At 36.9% G+C, this 15,414-nt stretch overlaps 2 protein-coding genes across 2 annotated transcripts; both read right to left on the bottom strand.

Annotated features, from left to right (window-relative positions):
* Nucleotides 1-5,447: 5,447 nt before the first annotated feature.
* Nucleotides 5,448-11,010, bottom strand: LOC136809571 (inositol oxygenase-like). Its single transcript, XM_067066105.1, has 9 exons — nt 10,914-11,010; nt 10,435-10,533; nt 10,093-10,173; nt 7,684-7,776; nt 7,433-7,502; nt 7,051-7,225; nt 6,575-6,642; nt 6,090-6,252; nt 5,448-5,821 (listed from the first exon to the last, which is right to left on the bottom strand). Exons 1-9 carry the CDS (start codon nt 10,929-10,931, stop codon nt 5,713-5,715), a joined length of 876 nt encoding a protein of 291 aa, XP_066922206.1. The 5' UTR covers nt 10,932-11,010; the 3' UTR covers nt 5,448-5,712.
* Nucleotides 11,011-12,361: 1,351 nt separating this feature from the next.
* Nucleotides 12,362-15,406, bottom strand: LOC136809569 (tropomyosin-like). The gene is made up of 2 exons (XM_067066103.1): nt 14,713-15,406; nt 12,362-12,776 (listed from the first exon to the last, which is right to left on the bottom strand). The coding sequence occupies exons 1-2, from the start codon at nt 15,356-15,358 to the stop codon at nt 12,697-12,699; spliced, it is 726 nt and encodes a 241-aa protein (XP_066922204.1). The 5' UTR covers nt 15,359-15,406; the 3' UTR covers nt 12,362-12,696.
* Between the last annotated feature and the right edge of the window lie 8 nt (nt 15,407-15,414).

Genomic DNA, 15,414 nt, shown 5'->3' with positions numbered 1-15,414 from the left:
TGTTCTTTTATTCATTTTTAATTTTTCGTTTCGCTTTATGTATTGGTTTCTAATTTTTTGATTTCTCGATTTTTTAAACATGTTTTTAGTATTTATGGGAAGGTTGTTGTATGAGGATGCTTTTTACGAAGTTGTATATGTTTTGAATTTTCTACTGTTTTTAAACTGTTTTTATATTTGTTTTTAGATATTAAATCTGATGATGGGAAGAATCTCCCGAAATATATTATGAAAATAAAAATAAAATTGTTGGTCACACCCTTTTCAATAATCGAACTTTGTTGGCCGATTAATGTTCGACTAAGTTCGGTTGTCGAACTTTAATCGAATACTCACAAATTTCTCAAAATACAAAGTTCGATTAAGTTCGATTACTGAAATCGAACAGTTCAATTAGTTCGATTACATTAATCGAACTTAATCGAACTTTGTCAAGTTTAATCGAACAAAAATTTGAGAAAACCCGAGCAACTGAAGGCCGCTCCACTTGCGCGTATTTCGATCGCACTTTTTGCCGGCCTTTGACGACACTTTGAGGAACTTTGAAACACCCCCGCTGGTGCAGGCATGTACCCTCACATCCCCCCTGACCAGTGGGTACAAATCAAACTCCCCGGAACCCCGACCGGGACTCCCAGGGGCCGTCCACGGTGGTACCCAAATGAGGTCATTTTTCCCAATTTTTCACAATTTTCGCCAATTTTCAAGCCTTTCCAAGCCTTTTAAAGGCTTTGGAGCACTGATGGAGGGTGCTGGCTTTGAGGAAGAGCAAGGCAGAGGGCATCTGAAGGGGTGCAGAGGACATCTGAAGGGGTCCGGAGGGCTATGGGGGCTGTGAAGGGCTGTAGAGGCCTCAATTGGTCTCACCGGCGATTTTTCCTGGTGAGAAAGGGGTGTAGCAGCCTCAATTGAGGAGGTCATTTTTGGCAATTTTTGCCGGCTTTTGACGGCACTTTGGAGGAACTTTGAAGGACCCCCAACGGTGTAGGCGTGTACTCTCACATCCATCCCCCCCCTGACCAGTGAGCACCGATCAGACCCCTTGCACACCAGCTGGGACCCCCAGGGGACGGCTGGGACCCCCAGGGGCCGTCCGTGGTGGTACCCAAAGGAGGTCATTTTTTTCTTCCAATTTTGACCAATTTTCAAGCCTTTCCGCCTTTTCAAGCTTTTTAAAGGCTTTGGATGACTGATGGAGGGTGCTGGCTTTAAGGGAAAGCAAGACAGAGGGTATCTGAAGCTGTCGTAGGCTGTGGGGGCTGTAGAGGCCTCGATTGGTCCCACCAGGGCTGGTACTGGCTGGTACCCAAAGGAGGTCCTTTTTTGCAAATTTTTATCGGCTTTTGACATTGAGGAACTTTGAAGGACTCACAACGGTGCAGACGTGTACCCTCACATCCCCCTGACCAGTGGGCACCAATCGGACCCCCGGGACCCCCAGCGGCCGTCCACGGTAGTACCCAAAGGATGTCATGTTTTGTTGTCGAACTTTTTCGAACGGAGTTTTTTGTCGAATTTGTCGAACCTTCCTTGTTGTCGAACTTTTATCGAACGGAGTTTTTTGTCGAATTTGTCAAACATTTCTCTTTGTCGAACTTTGTCGAACTTACTATGTTTTGTCGAAATTAATCGAATACTCACAATTTTAGCGACTTTTGAAAAGTTCTATTAAGTTTGACAAAGTTCGATTAGTTCGGTAATCGCACAATGGGTTATTTTTTCTTATTTGGCGCGCCCTCAAAGAGAGCAATTAATCGTTAATTGCATCCTGTAGAGAGCAATTAATTGTTAATCACACTCTCCAATGCGGCGCCAATGTTTAAAATTGATTTTATTGTTTTTTCTTACATTTTTTTTGCATCGAACGTTTTAATTGCATTCGAAATTTATTTTGTGAGAATAAAAATCCATAATCAACAATAAAAGAGAGACATAAAGAGAAGTGTAAAACTCTCAGTGTAATTTCTGTAATTTACTTTCCTAACTGGGAAAAAGTAGTGAAAGCCATTGTGCGATTAGCTCGTAATCACATAATAACTCGTACAATTCGAAAATTGCACTCGTGATTTTTTTGTGTCGAATTTTCCTCGTCCTTTTGGACTCGGAAAATTAATAACAAAAAAATCACATGGCAATTATATTCGAATTGCACTCGTTATCATGTGATTACATATACTAATCGAACTGTTCGATTAATTACGTCTGGCTTAACGGCCTCAGGCCGTTAAAAAAAGGAAAATCGTTTGTCAACGACCCCTTTTTATACCCGACTTCATGGTAGGGTGGAGTCTTGATCACTCTACAAGCCTCTAATTCAATATAATCATCCTGATTGAGTGAGGACCAGAGGGATATGGATGGACAGAATAGGATTAAGAATGAAGAAGGAGGGGTGTCTAAAACAGTGCTTTATGCAACTTTTTGTGCAACCCTATTATACCGTAGGATCGTCTAATCTCGACATACGTCTTGCAATCTCGACACCGGATCTGTAAAATAATCAAAACAAACCTTGAATGAAATTCTTGGTATCATTCTTATCGAACAAGTTCATCCATCAAACTAGAAGTTCAGTAAACATTGCAATCCTTTCAATTAAAAAAACAGCCAAATTATAAGCAGTTTTACACAACACACGAAACGCATGCAAACTTCCTCGTATCTTACTCGTGTCCATCATTAAAATTTTACAACTTTATTACGCTTCAAGTCACGTGATAAAAATAATTCGCGCGCTTAGTCGACCTGGTTTCCATTTCCTTATTATTTATTGCAAGCACACGCTCTAGGCGCTAGGAGGCCGCGTTAAACTTCTAGGCGCCGCACCTAGCACACCCGGTCCCTTTTCAAATTCATAAGGAAACCGGGTTATTTTAATTATTTTCGGTTCACGGTAAAAAGGTCTACTAAAAAATCGCGTGCAAAATGTTGTTGTGATTTGGGCATCTTCGTTGAAAGCATGCTAATTAGTTTTTTAGTGATTACTACATCGTTAAAGTGTTCTTTTCAAATATAAGTAATAACAGTTCACATTTCTCATATTATATTAACAATCTGTGACGTGATAGAGAAAGAGAGAGAGAGAGTGCAATTTAGTGATTGATTGATAACTTTGGTATGTATTTGTTTATGTTTGATTTTTTATTTCGAAGACCAGCCTACAGCTATGTCGAGATTGCAAGACCTATGTCGAGATTAGACGATCCTACGGTACAATATTGAATATGGGCTAGTTACATTTGTGTTCACACAGCTTTTAGTCTGCTATAACAGTAGCAGCCATGATGCCCGCCACGTTACTATGAATTTTGAGCTAACCTGGAATCGAACGGTCGTGGCTTCTTCGTAAAGACGAAAGACAGATCTGGACTTATTTCGTACTTTCCAGTCTCTTGTTCGTAGTTTTTCTGACTTTCTGGTTCTGTGTGAGTTATTTACTATGCTTTCTAACTTACTGAATGACTTACCGACAGATCGCCACCGGTGGGATTCGAACCCACTAAATGCAAAGTTCCGATGTTTTGAAACCCAAAGCCCTATCCACTGCGCCACGGATTCATGCCGAAAGAGCGTTTCTGATGGCTATTTATATTGTACAAACTGCAGACCAAACTGTATTAAGAGAAAATCACAAAAGAGTGCTTTTTTCGAGCTCCAACACTAACCCTAACTGATAATAACCAAATTCCTAGCCAATACGTAACCACACCCAAACCACACCCATACCCAACCCTACCAGGTCGCCTGCAGGTCCTGACACTATTCCCGCATGCCGGATCCGAAAAATAGTCAATAGATACATGTCTTTCGCTTTTACGAAGAAGCCTTCACCGAATCGAACAGCAAGGCCCACTCCACAGCACAGCACAGGACAGGACAGGCACAAAACCCCAAGCCTCGTCAATATGAATTTTGAGCTAACCTCAATCGAACAGCAGATGGAAAACCTTTTGGGCTTTTGAAACTAGTTTTCACCTCAGCGAAGTCCCGGAGTTACTCATCATGGACAACACAACTAAGACTACCATTTTAGCGATTGTTGTCGCTAGTATGGTTCAAAACCTGTCGAAATCATGCTTGAAAAGCAGGATTTTACAGATTTTTGATTTTTTCCGCCGCGCCGTGAAGTGAGCTAAATTTGGAAATTGGATTTTCCTGTAATAACGATATGATAATGAAATCAGCTAATAGCCCTCGTAAATCTAAGCCTCGTAATTAAAACAACAATACACGGATAATCACACGATAACTTATATTCCTTTGTTTAGAATCCATTTGATACAATTGAATAAAATAAAATACAACGAACAAAATGAGATAGAATACTGTTTTCTCATCACAATTTCAAATGGAAATCGTGTAGAAATAACTGGGAATTACTCGAATTAATGAACATTGAACATTTTCTCCAGTGATTCATATAACGAACGATTAAATACAGGGTGTCCTGATAAAATAAAGATCAAAACAGAGTAGAAATATATTTTGTGTGCTTATATTACATTATTGCGCAAAAGAAAAAGAAAGAAGCAAATGAACCTCACCCAGGAAACAAAGAAATATGACGAGAATTGATCCAAATTTGATCAAATTATTAACACAGTTACAGTATTTAAAACACGATTGTATTAAATAAAAATACTTGAGAAAAGCAATGACTCGTAAGATGTCTATTTACACTACAATCGGCGCCGAAATATTTGGCAAAAAAGGGAAATTCCCTCGAAACTTTAAAACCGGAAGTGATTTTAAGTGCTTTGAAGTACAGTTCGGAAGTAGAGTTTTAACTCTAAGTTTTAACGTGAGATTTAAGACTTAAAACCTTAGGATCTTAGGATCTAAAAGCTCAAAAATGTTCCAATAAGGCAGAGAATATAGCCTGGAAGCCACTTAAAACCCCTCCTAAATCGAAAAATTCGATGAAGCAAAGTGAAAATTCTCGCTTCGACCTTTAAATTCTGAAAAACGTTAAAATACCCAAAATTGCCAATATATTTCGGTGCTGATTGTAGATAAGAAGGTAAATTATTTGAAACAAATCATGCATGCCTGAAAAACACAGCATTTGCATAGCTAAAACCAGGGGAGGCGGGATACTCAGGCAAATATGGGGAAAAGCTACTGTACATATTCTACCTATTTCCACATCAAAGAGTAGAGGCTGGGTTGCAAAAAACACTTAACTAGAAAAATCAGTCGCACGGTTAGGCTTCTGCTCCTCCTTTAGCGAAAAGAGTTTCTTATATAGATACATAGGAAGTGTATCTATAGAGGAAGTAGGGGAATCCATCATTCTTTCGAACCCGGTGACACACCGGTCAGTTGGCCAAAGGGTTACTTGGTTTGTACCTCCCCTGGAGCTGTATGTACTACTTAAATTAAAATGGATACGTTTAAAAAATAATACGTGTAAATAAAAGCCTACCATGATTTTCAAAACCTCAAAGTTGATTAGAAAATTAATCTTCATGAGGAATTACCAAACTACGATAGTGACATTTATTTATAAAACGGGCGAATAAAAAATTTAATAAAAATAAAACGGGTGAATAAAATTTAAAAATAAAAGGGTGTATAAAAATTGTCTTTTTTACAGAAGAAAGAATTAACTAAGCCAACTTCATTGTTTAGTTTGACGAAAGTACAACGAATTTTCAAGACTTCGCCATAACCATCACCAAATGATTGAATAATGTCAATGATTGGTGTGGTCTACCATTTCAGAACACCAGGAATGTATTTGTCAATGAGTGATTGATAGTAAGGTGTCAATGCTTTCACGTCTGGAATCGATTCTGCTTTCGAATACAAATCGAACGTACTGGAAAAAGAAAAATATGGAAATAGGATTCGTTCTTTCTTTTCTTTTTCCGAAGGGTAACTTTCTATGTACAGTATGATTGGGTTGTGATTTGTGCGTTTAAAGTGGCTGAGCTTAATAGCTCCTTTTCCACTCAGACTTATTATATTTCTAGTGATAAGGAAAGGTGTCAAACTCGAAGTGCAGGTTTTACAAAAGAAATTCAAACTTAAAAGTTGGTATTTTTTTCGTGCTTAGAAACAGTGTTGTGTCATTAATTATTACTTACCTGAATTCCTTCAACTTTTCTTGCCACTTGATATCTTTCTCATCACACAAATTCATGTACGCGTCACTCCCATGGAAAGGATAAAATGAATGGTAACGAATGCGATAAAGAGCTTCTTCAGGTAAGCTTGTTTTGTTGAACTTCAAAAGTCGGTACATGTATTCTAAAGGTAGATGTAGAATAATAATGCGGGGTATTATAATGAATTTATGCCTTTTTATTAAGGGCTTTTCATATGGAGGCAGGCTGACCCGGCTAGGTGAGGTGGGATAGATTTTCGAACGTCAAATGATCCATTTTTAGTTATTTGATTCGTCAAAAACTGTGACGTAACATTCGAAAATCATTTTTTTATCCCCCATGTTGGTAAACGCAGAAGAACATCCAGATATTAACAATATGACAATCTGAATAAAAAACGGTTCTTCTTATAATTGAAGGTTTTTGCATTTTCCCAAACTAGATGAAAAGTCTTTGGTGTTTACCATCGTGGCCCCATGACATCGTGACATTGTCCAATCCACAATGTTCTTTGTAAATACCATTCTTTGTGCTAAAGTAAACAGAAAGTAAAAGTTGATTCGTTGAGGAATATAATATGGGGTTCTAAATACAGCTCAACTTGTTTACATTACCTTATGGTGATTGTCGTTCATACAGACGGTGTGAAATTTTAAATACCTAAAACTACACTAGTCTCATTCTTAACAACATAAACAACACGAGCAGCTGCTCGATCCGAGTAAGTAGTGAAGACAATGGAAGCAGGTTGTCAGATCATGTTGATGGCAACCCACCTTTGGAATCAACGTAACCACGTCAAGCAGACGAACAAACGGATTTGTCAATGATTGACGTGACCAAGTTAAAATCGCTTTGTAGACCTGACCCTCACAAACTCTTTGGGTTATCGAAAAATCAAGAAACTGTATGATGGTAATAATCAAAATAAATGTCTTACTTATAGTTCGAGTTATTGTAATCAGGGTTCATCTCGAAGAATCGATGAAAAACACATTCTTCTTGAAAGCGACACCCAATAGGAAAAGTATCACCCACAACCGCCCATTGTGGTTCGCCCCATAACGCCATCACCTTCCCAGCATCATGGATCAATCCAGTCAGGTGCAACCAGTCTGAGGTGAAAATGTTATAGGATTTTGTAAAATCAGTGGAAAGAAAAAAGATTTTATAAAGGAAATTTGAGGCAAAGCTTGGTTTATAAGAAAACTTTTCAGTTTAGGCTTCTGCTCATCCTCCAACAAAATTAGTTTTTATATCTATAATGCATTCAGAGCCACAATATGACACATACAGCAAAAAATATTTTAGGTATTACATACCATCATCGGGGTATTTTTCTCGAATACGTTCAGCTGTTTGAAATGCATGTATTGAGTTTGGTAGGTCCGTCTGTAAAAAAGGAAAAATGATAATTTATCATCTAAGAAATGATAAGTATGCATGAATAGCTCTGGAGGAAGTGACAACATTTGATTTAGTGCCAAAAGTTTCATTATGCCACCCATATGATAATCATCCAACCTGCCTGTAAAAAAACATACTATTTAAGGTTTACTTAATGGGTACCTACATCAGGGTCAGATTCGTCCACCAGATTATCCAATAACATGATGGCTTCCATCATTGTCATCTCTGCATGATTGAACTCGCACCATTTTTCATGCTACAAAACAAAAAAAATGAAGTGCTTACACCCCTGTCTCTAAAAATAAAGTGCTTACACCCCTGCCTCAATGAAAACGAAGTGCTTACACCTCTGCCTCAAAGAAAACGAAGTGCTTACACCCCTGCCTCAAAGAAAACGAAGTGTTTACACCCCTGACTCAATGAAAACGAAGTGCTTACACCCCTGCCTCAATAAAACAACCCCTGCCTCAATGAAAACGAAGTGTTTACACCTCTGCCTCAATGAAAACGAAGTGCTTACACCTCTGCCTCAAAGAAAACGAAGTGTTTACACCCCTGCCTCAAAGAAAACGAAGTGTTTACACCCCTGCCTCAATGAAAACGAAGTGCTTACAACCCTGTCTCAATAAAAACGAAGTGTTTACAACCCTGTCTCAAAGGAAACGAAGTGTTTACAACCCTGTCTCAAAGGAAACGAAGTGTTTACAACCCTGTCTCAAAGGAAACGAAGTGTTTACAACCCTGTCTCAAAGGAAACGAAGTGTTTACAACCCTGTCTCAAAGAAAACGAGGTGTTTACAACCCTGTCTCAATGAAAACGAAGTGCTTACACCCCTGCCCCAATGAAAACGAAGTGCTTACACCCCTGCCTCAAAGGAAACGAAGTGTTTACAACCCTGTCTCAAAGGAAACGAAGTGTTTACAACCCTGCCTCAAAGAAAACGAGGTGTTTACAACCCTGTCTCAATGAAAACGAAGTGTTTACAACCCTGTCTCAATGAAAACGAAGAGTTTACAACCCTGTCTCAATGAAAACGAAGTGTTTACAACCCCTGCCTCAATGAAAACGAAGTGTTTACAACCCTGTCTCAATGAAAACGAAGAGTTTACAACCCTGTCTCAATGAAAACGAAGTGTTTACAACCCCTGCCTCAATAAAAACGAGGTGTTTACAACCCTGTCTCAAAGAAAACGAGGTGTTTACAACCCTGTCTCAATGAAAACGAAGTGTTTACAACCCTGTCTCAAAGAAAACGAGGTGTTTACAACCCTGTCTCAAAGGAAACGAAGTGTTTACAACCCTGTCTCAATAAAAACGAAGTGTTTACAACCCTGCCTCAAAGAAAACGAAGTGCTTACAACCCTGTCTCAATGAAAACGAAGTGTTTACAACCCTGTCTCAAAGGAAACGAAGTGTTTACAACCCTGTCTCAAAGGAAACGAAGTGTTTACAACCCTGTCTCAAAGGAAACGAAGTGTTTACAACCCTGTCTCAAAGGAAACGAAGTGTTTACAACCCTGTCTCAAAGAAAACGAGGTGTTTACAACCCTGTCTCAATGAAAACGAAGTGCTTACACCCCTACCCCAATAAAAACGAAGTGCTTACACCCCTGCCTCAAAGGAAACGAAGTGCTTACAACCATGTCTCAAAGGAAACGAAGTGTTTACAACCCTGCCTCAAAGAAAACGAGGTGTTTACAACCCTGTCTCAAAGGAAACGAAGTGTTTACAACCCTGTCTCAATGAAAACGAGGTGTTTACAACCCTGTCTCAATGAAAACGAAGTGTTTACAACCCTGTCTCAATGAAAACGAAGTGTTTACAACCCTGTCTCAATGAAAACGAAGTGTTTACAACCCTGTCTCAATGAAAACGAAGTGTTTACAACCCTGTCTCAAAGGAAACGAAGTGTTTACAACCCCTGCCTCAATAAAAACGAGGTGTTTACACCCCTGCCTCGATGAAAACGAAGTGCTTACACCCCTGCCTCAAAGGAAACGAAGTGTTTACAACCCTGTCTCAAAGAAAACGAAGTGTTTACAACCCTGCCTCGATGAAAACGAAGTGCTTACAACCCTGCCTCAAAGGAAACGAAGTGTTTACAACCCTGTCTCAAAGAAAACGAAGTGTTTACAACCCTGCCTCGATGAAAACGAAGTGCTTACAACCCTGCCTCAAAGGAAACGAAGTGTTTACAATCCTGTCTCAATGAAAACGAAGTGTTTACAACCCTGTCTCAATGAAAACGAAGTGTTTACAACCCTGTCTCAAAGGAAACGAAGTGTTTACAACCCCTGCCTCAATAAAAACGAGGTGTTTACAACCCTGTCTCAAAGGAAACGAAGTGTTTACAACCCCTAAAATTGTAGAAACGTTGACGGTTGTTTGGAGATCTTAGAGGTTCTAAGGGGCGTTAAATTTCTATCGATGAAAGTCTATCGATATGTTATGTATTGATAGATTCATCGATAAAATCGTTAATTCGACGATATATAAGGTCCTGAAAATGAAAGCGATCATTTTTCCTATGGAAATTCACAGAATGAATGAAAAGAAACAGAAAGAAATTACCATTTTTTTGACAAATTGAACGCATTGTTTCTCATGCATTAGAAGGTAAGTTTTCTTCACCATATCTGTTTGAAGATTCTCCTGAAATGAGTAAATATAAAAGCATTGTACTTCAGTCCATATTCAACTCTTACCCATCACACTGAATCAATTTCTAGTACACGTTTTTTTTATAAGAACAAACTATATAGGAACATAAGGCTTCTCATCTCCGACATGTTAAGAACAAGTTAAGAACATTTTAAGGCTTAAAATCAAAATATTTGACTTTCTTAAAAAGGAAAACATGTAATCAATCAACTAACATAGTGGGGATAGAAATTATCTAATAAACTTCCATACATCATAATTACGAAATTGTTCTTTAGTCTTTTTAGTTCTTGAGATCTTTTCTGGTCTGTACGATTCTGATGGATCGCCAATAGTGGCAGTGTCCAATTTCTAAAACAAAAAAAGATATAAGAACATCAACTTGTATTCTGCGATAGAGAAGACAAACTTCGAAAAAGCGTGCGAATTGGACTTTGCAGCTTTTGTTTTTCACTATGCTTTAGTCCAGTATATATTAAGAATGAAGTCATTGAATTGTTATAATTTGAAGCCGTTTTTCAAAGTTTAAAATTTAAAAACAGTCAAGCAATATATTTCGGTGGTATCACCTTTCTCAAGGTGTATGTATTACTAGTACTTGTATTTTTATAAGCTTGAGAATGGTGATACAACCGAAATATATTGCTTGACTGTTTTTAAATTTAAACTTAGAAGTCATTGAAGAAACTGATCAATTTAATCTTCTAAATCTAAGTTAATTTATGTCTTACCGGAATCAAAACCCTCATGATTGATCAAGTATCAAATTATGTGTGATAGCTTGCTTGTTGAGTAACAGTTATACTTGTGCTAAAATAAAAATTTTTTTTATACAATTTTGAACTTTAGTCTTATATGGTGTGATGGTCTGATCCTATTCCATAGGAATTCTAAGAATGACTTTGATTAGCTGTTATCAACAAGCTGATTTAGAAAATAAATAAATAAGCCTAAAAAGGACCAAATACGATTTTACATCAGACTAAGTCTGGAAGAATTTCAATCGACTGTCACGATTCTGATTTTTTTAATGTTCAAATGTTACTTTTAATCCTTAGTTCAGAAATTCTAAGATTGATTTTAAATAGCTGGTTATAAACAAGGTTATTATAATAATTAGAAAACAAATTAGCTTTAAAAGAACCAAATTAGATCAGTATGAGCTTGGACAGATTCCAATCGACTGTTATTTCTTTGCATTTTTCAAAATGTTGAAAGTATTGGAGATCTCTTGAAAGTTTTCAATCGCTAGTTGAGAATTTAGGAGAAAGTTTCAGATTAAGTTTCATTACAGACTTATCACTGAGTTATTCGAGATTCAAACTCAAAAGTTGACAGTAATCATGCCAAAGATCTACTTTCCTTTAAATTCTTCAATTTTCTTTACAATATGCTAATAATAATAATAATAATTTCTCAATGGCAAAATAAAAACAACTTCAATATAAAAGAAAATTTATTATCATAATATACATTGCTTATATTAATATTATTCTTCAAAATAAACTGCTTTTCTAAATTTATTTGATATTCTTAAGTGTTGCAGTTTAAAGAACCCTCTTCTGGTTGCGTATAAATAAAAGGAGGGTGTGAAAGAAAAGTTCGTATCCATGGCAATTGAAGTACTATCAAAAAATGGTATCATTTTCAAAATCCTTCTAAAATGCCATCGAGAAAACGAAAGTATTATTGGATTAAGGGACCATTTACACTAGTCCTTAAATTTGAATAAAAAAAAATAGGAAAGACTTCTTCATAAAGCCTTACAGAGATTGTTTTGACTTTTCATTTTCCTTAGATTTAGAAGGAAAAAGGCTTTTCGAGAAAATAATGAAATATTAATAATTGAAAGCCTGAAAATTCTGAAATACTGTGAAAGAAAAAGTGAAACAGAAGTCTAGTCACGAAATAGTCTTCAGAAAAAAATATTCAAGATATTTTCCATGAGAACATATATACACGAACAGTGAAAAAAAGTTAGAACTCCCTACATCCAAGTCCTTTTCTTCTTAATGAATTTATGAAATGATATGAGTATATGCTGTTTTATAACACATAAAAACGAGCTCGATTGAGAGGAGTATCGGAGGCTGGTCTTTGAAAGTTGTTTGCTTTTAAATCAAACTATTTCCTACGAAACGTATTATATTAATCATCATTATTATCAACTTGTATTTGCAGTCAAGCTATAGTCATTTCAATTAATAAACCTTGTCAAAAACACGTGCAATATAGCTTTAAAAATAGTGACTGACTACCTATGCAACAAATAAAATAACGAGAGTGCATATAATACTTTGCTTTTAAAAAATGAAAACTTCTTTTAAAAATAAATATATAACAAAATGTTTTCAATATTGATAAAAATGAATACTTGATCAACACAGGAAGAATAAATTGCCTTTTTGTTAATTATCTCGACTTTTTGAACAATTTGCGGTTAGACTGTCCAATTCATAAACATTATGGCTTCCACACCCATGGCAACAAGAGAAAAATGGCTGATTGCTCTCCTTAATTCACGATAATGTCCAAAGAGTTTTTGTATTCAACTTGCAGCTTCTTTTTTCGCCTACGAACCTCTTCTATTTGATCTAAAGATAAAAACAGTGTCAATTTCAAGTCTTTGTCGATCCCGGGGGAGGGGGAGTTTACCAACTGACGTGTGTGCGGCGAAAAAATTGGCTTTTAGAATCGCACCCTTACAGTGCAGAAAAAATCGGTGAAATTACCCTTACAGTGCATTTCTTTTCAACCTTTAAACTCTAAAGAGCAAAAAAATCAAGATTTTCGAGCAAAAATTAGCAATTTTTCCTAGATTTGCTGAAATTTCCACCCATACGGTGCATTTATCAAAAGTCCACCCTTACAGTGCATTTCTGCTATTTTGAAAAACATACCCTTAACCTCCGCACATACCCGTCCGTCGATTTTAAGATTTACTTCGCGTCCTCATTCAAGTCGTCGTCTTAGATGCTAAAGGTCCCTATTCCCTTCAACTGATGGTGCTGGATTATTTTATGGGATCAGGCTATACTTTAGGCGTAGAAACTTTCGCGAGCAGAAACTTTCGCGATTTTCGCGAATTTTGGCCCTTTTCGCGAAAGTAAATGTCTTTAAAAATTCTAGGAAGGGCCATTCGCGAAAGTTTATGCTCGCGAAAAATTCTTGACAAAATAGAAAATCTGTAAAACTTCAAACTTTGAATAAAATGTAACTTTTATGGCACTTTTTAGCCTGCTAAAGGACTAATAAGTCAAAAGACAAATGTTTCAAGCCAACACAAGAAGTATTTGTGTCTCTAAGCCATTTTTTCATGTGAAAATTCTCAATTTTACGTCTTGATTCGCGAAAGTTTATGCTCGCGAAAAATATTTTCCGTTAAATTCGCGAAAGTAAATGTTGTGAATTTCGCAATTTTTCGTCCTCGCGAAAGTTTCTGCTCACGAAAGTTTGTACGCCTAAAGTATAGGAAAGGAACTAATCCTCGTCATAAATTTCAAACTCTATTTCATAGACTATATACTCCAGATTGGTTTTCCTTGATATTAGTAAGAAATTAGCCTATCTGATGAAGGAATATGATATACTTTACAGACTTGCTTCAGAGAGACCGTAACCAGGGTGTATACGGATTTTTTTTCGGGGTTTTCAAGGTTTTCAAGGTTTTTTTGGTCATTTTTAAGTGGTTTTTCAAGGTTTTTTGGCAAAAACTTTGGCACTTTTCAAGTTTTTTTGATACTCAGTTGATATGGCTCTTTACAGAATTTTTTTTATTTTTTTCAGAGTGCTAGGTGAAAGAAAAATAGAGGACAGCAAATAAAATTTATTCGCTTTTGGTGTCCGGGGAATTACTTCCACAGTTAAATTCCTATCTCCCTCTCGAGAAGAATACCACAAAAGGAAATACTCAAGCTCCCTAGTCTTCCAACTGTTGAAATAAAGAATTAGAAGCAAAACCAATTGTTTACAGTGACCGAGGAGGCGCAACCATGGTTTGCGCCGACGAGAGAAAATTTTGATTTTGACTCTTTCAAATGGCTAAAAAACGCCTTGTTTTTGATTTTGTTTTTTACAAAAATCAATTGCCAAAAGAGTTGTTTTAAGGAATCCTCGAAATTTTATTGATGAACAGCCATTATTCCAAGACGCCCTGAAGTCATTTGAAAATTGGGGAACAGTCGATTTCTTAGGGCTCATGCAAACGGAAAATTAGTGACAAAAACTCAGCTAATGATAAAAAAATATGTGACAGAATCGCAACAGAAACAGGGAAATATGGAATTCTCTAAATGTTATAAAGGTTTAGCGCCGCAGGCGGTTTTTTACTTATTCTTACTTTTTGAATGACTGGATGGTGCTTTTCAAGGTTTTTAACGATTTTTCAAGGTTTTCAAGGTTTTTCCCAGAAAATTGATAGTTTTCAAGGTTTTCAAGGTTGGGTGGTTCATTTTCAAGGTTTTCAAGGTTTTCAAGGTCCCGTAGACACCCTGGTAACCCTCCCCACTTCAATAAAATTGATAAATGTACCTTCAACCATTTCGATGACGCGTTGTAGCTTTTGAACTCTCAATCTGGCTCTTTCTTCTCGATCCAATTCCTCACGATGCAAATCCTCAACAATCCTTAGATTGGCTTCATCATCGTATTCCTTGGCACCATTGTTTGCCAAGTGATCCTCCATTTCACGTGATTTCAATGTCTTTTCATCCAAATCTCGCTGCAAGTAAACCGCATGCTCCTGCATCTCCAAACGTCTAGACCGTAATTTATCAAAATCGGATCGGAGTACGGCTAGCCTGCGTTCACCCTCTTCACATTTGATGGAGTTTTCAAAAAACTTATCTCGAACTTCAGATAATCTCTCTTCAAGTCGACAAATGTTTATGTCACCTTCGAGTTCTTTATTTTCGAGGAATTTTCTTTTCCCCTCATTGATATCTGTATTGCGTTCCAAATACCTCAAATCATCAACGATCCGTTCACGATTCTTATTGGCATTGATGATTTGCGATTCGACAACTTCAATACGCCTCAAAAGTGATTCTTTCTCGTTGACAGCAGATTCTAAATTTCGTCGACTTTCTTGGAGTTCACTTTCGAATTTGATGATCTTGTCATTAGAAGTTTCATAGTCATCTTTCATTTGATTCAAGCGTTCTTTTACTAACTCCATCCTTCTTTTTTGTTTATATTTTCTAATTCACTGAAATGATCAAAACAAATTTATTT

Source organism: Clytia hemisphaerica, unplaced genomic scaffold (genome assembly GCF_902728285.1).
Source record: "Clytia hemisphaerica strain Z4C2 unplaced genomic scaffold, Clytia hemisphaerica genome assembly, whole genome shotgun sequence".
NCBI lineage: Eukaryota > Metazoa > Cnidaria > Hydrozoa > Leptothecata > Clytiidae > Clytia > Clytia hemisphaerica.
The sequence above is the reverse complement of the archived record's forward strand: the minus strand, read 5'-3'. Positions and strand labels throughout refer to the sequence as shown.

Coding starts and splice junctions, on each gene's coding strand:
- LOC136809571 (XM_067066105.1), bottom strand. Junction 7,777..10,092: donor TTCAATTTGTCAAAAAAATG/GTAATTTCTTTC, acceptor TTTGTTTTGTAG/CATGAAAAATGGTGCGAGTT. Junction 6,643..7,050: donor TACAATAACTCGAACTATAA/GTAAGACATTTA, acceptor TGTTTACTTTAG/CACAAAGAATGGTATTTACA.
- LOC136809569 (XM_067066103.1), bottom strand. CDS start 15,358: ATGGAGTTAGTAAAAGAACGCTTGAATCAAATGAAAGATGACTATGAA. Junction 12,777..14,712: donor CGTCATCGAAATGGTTGAAG/GTACATTTATCA, acceptor TTTTATCTTTAG/ATCAAATAGAAGAGGTTCGT.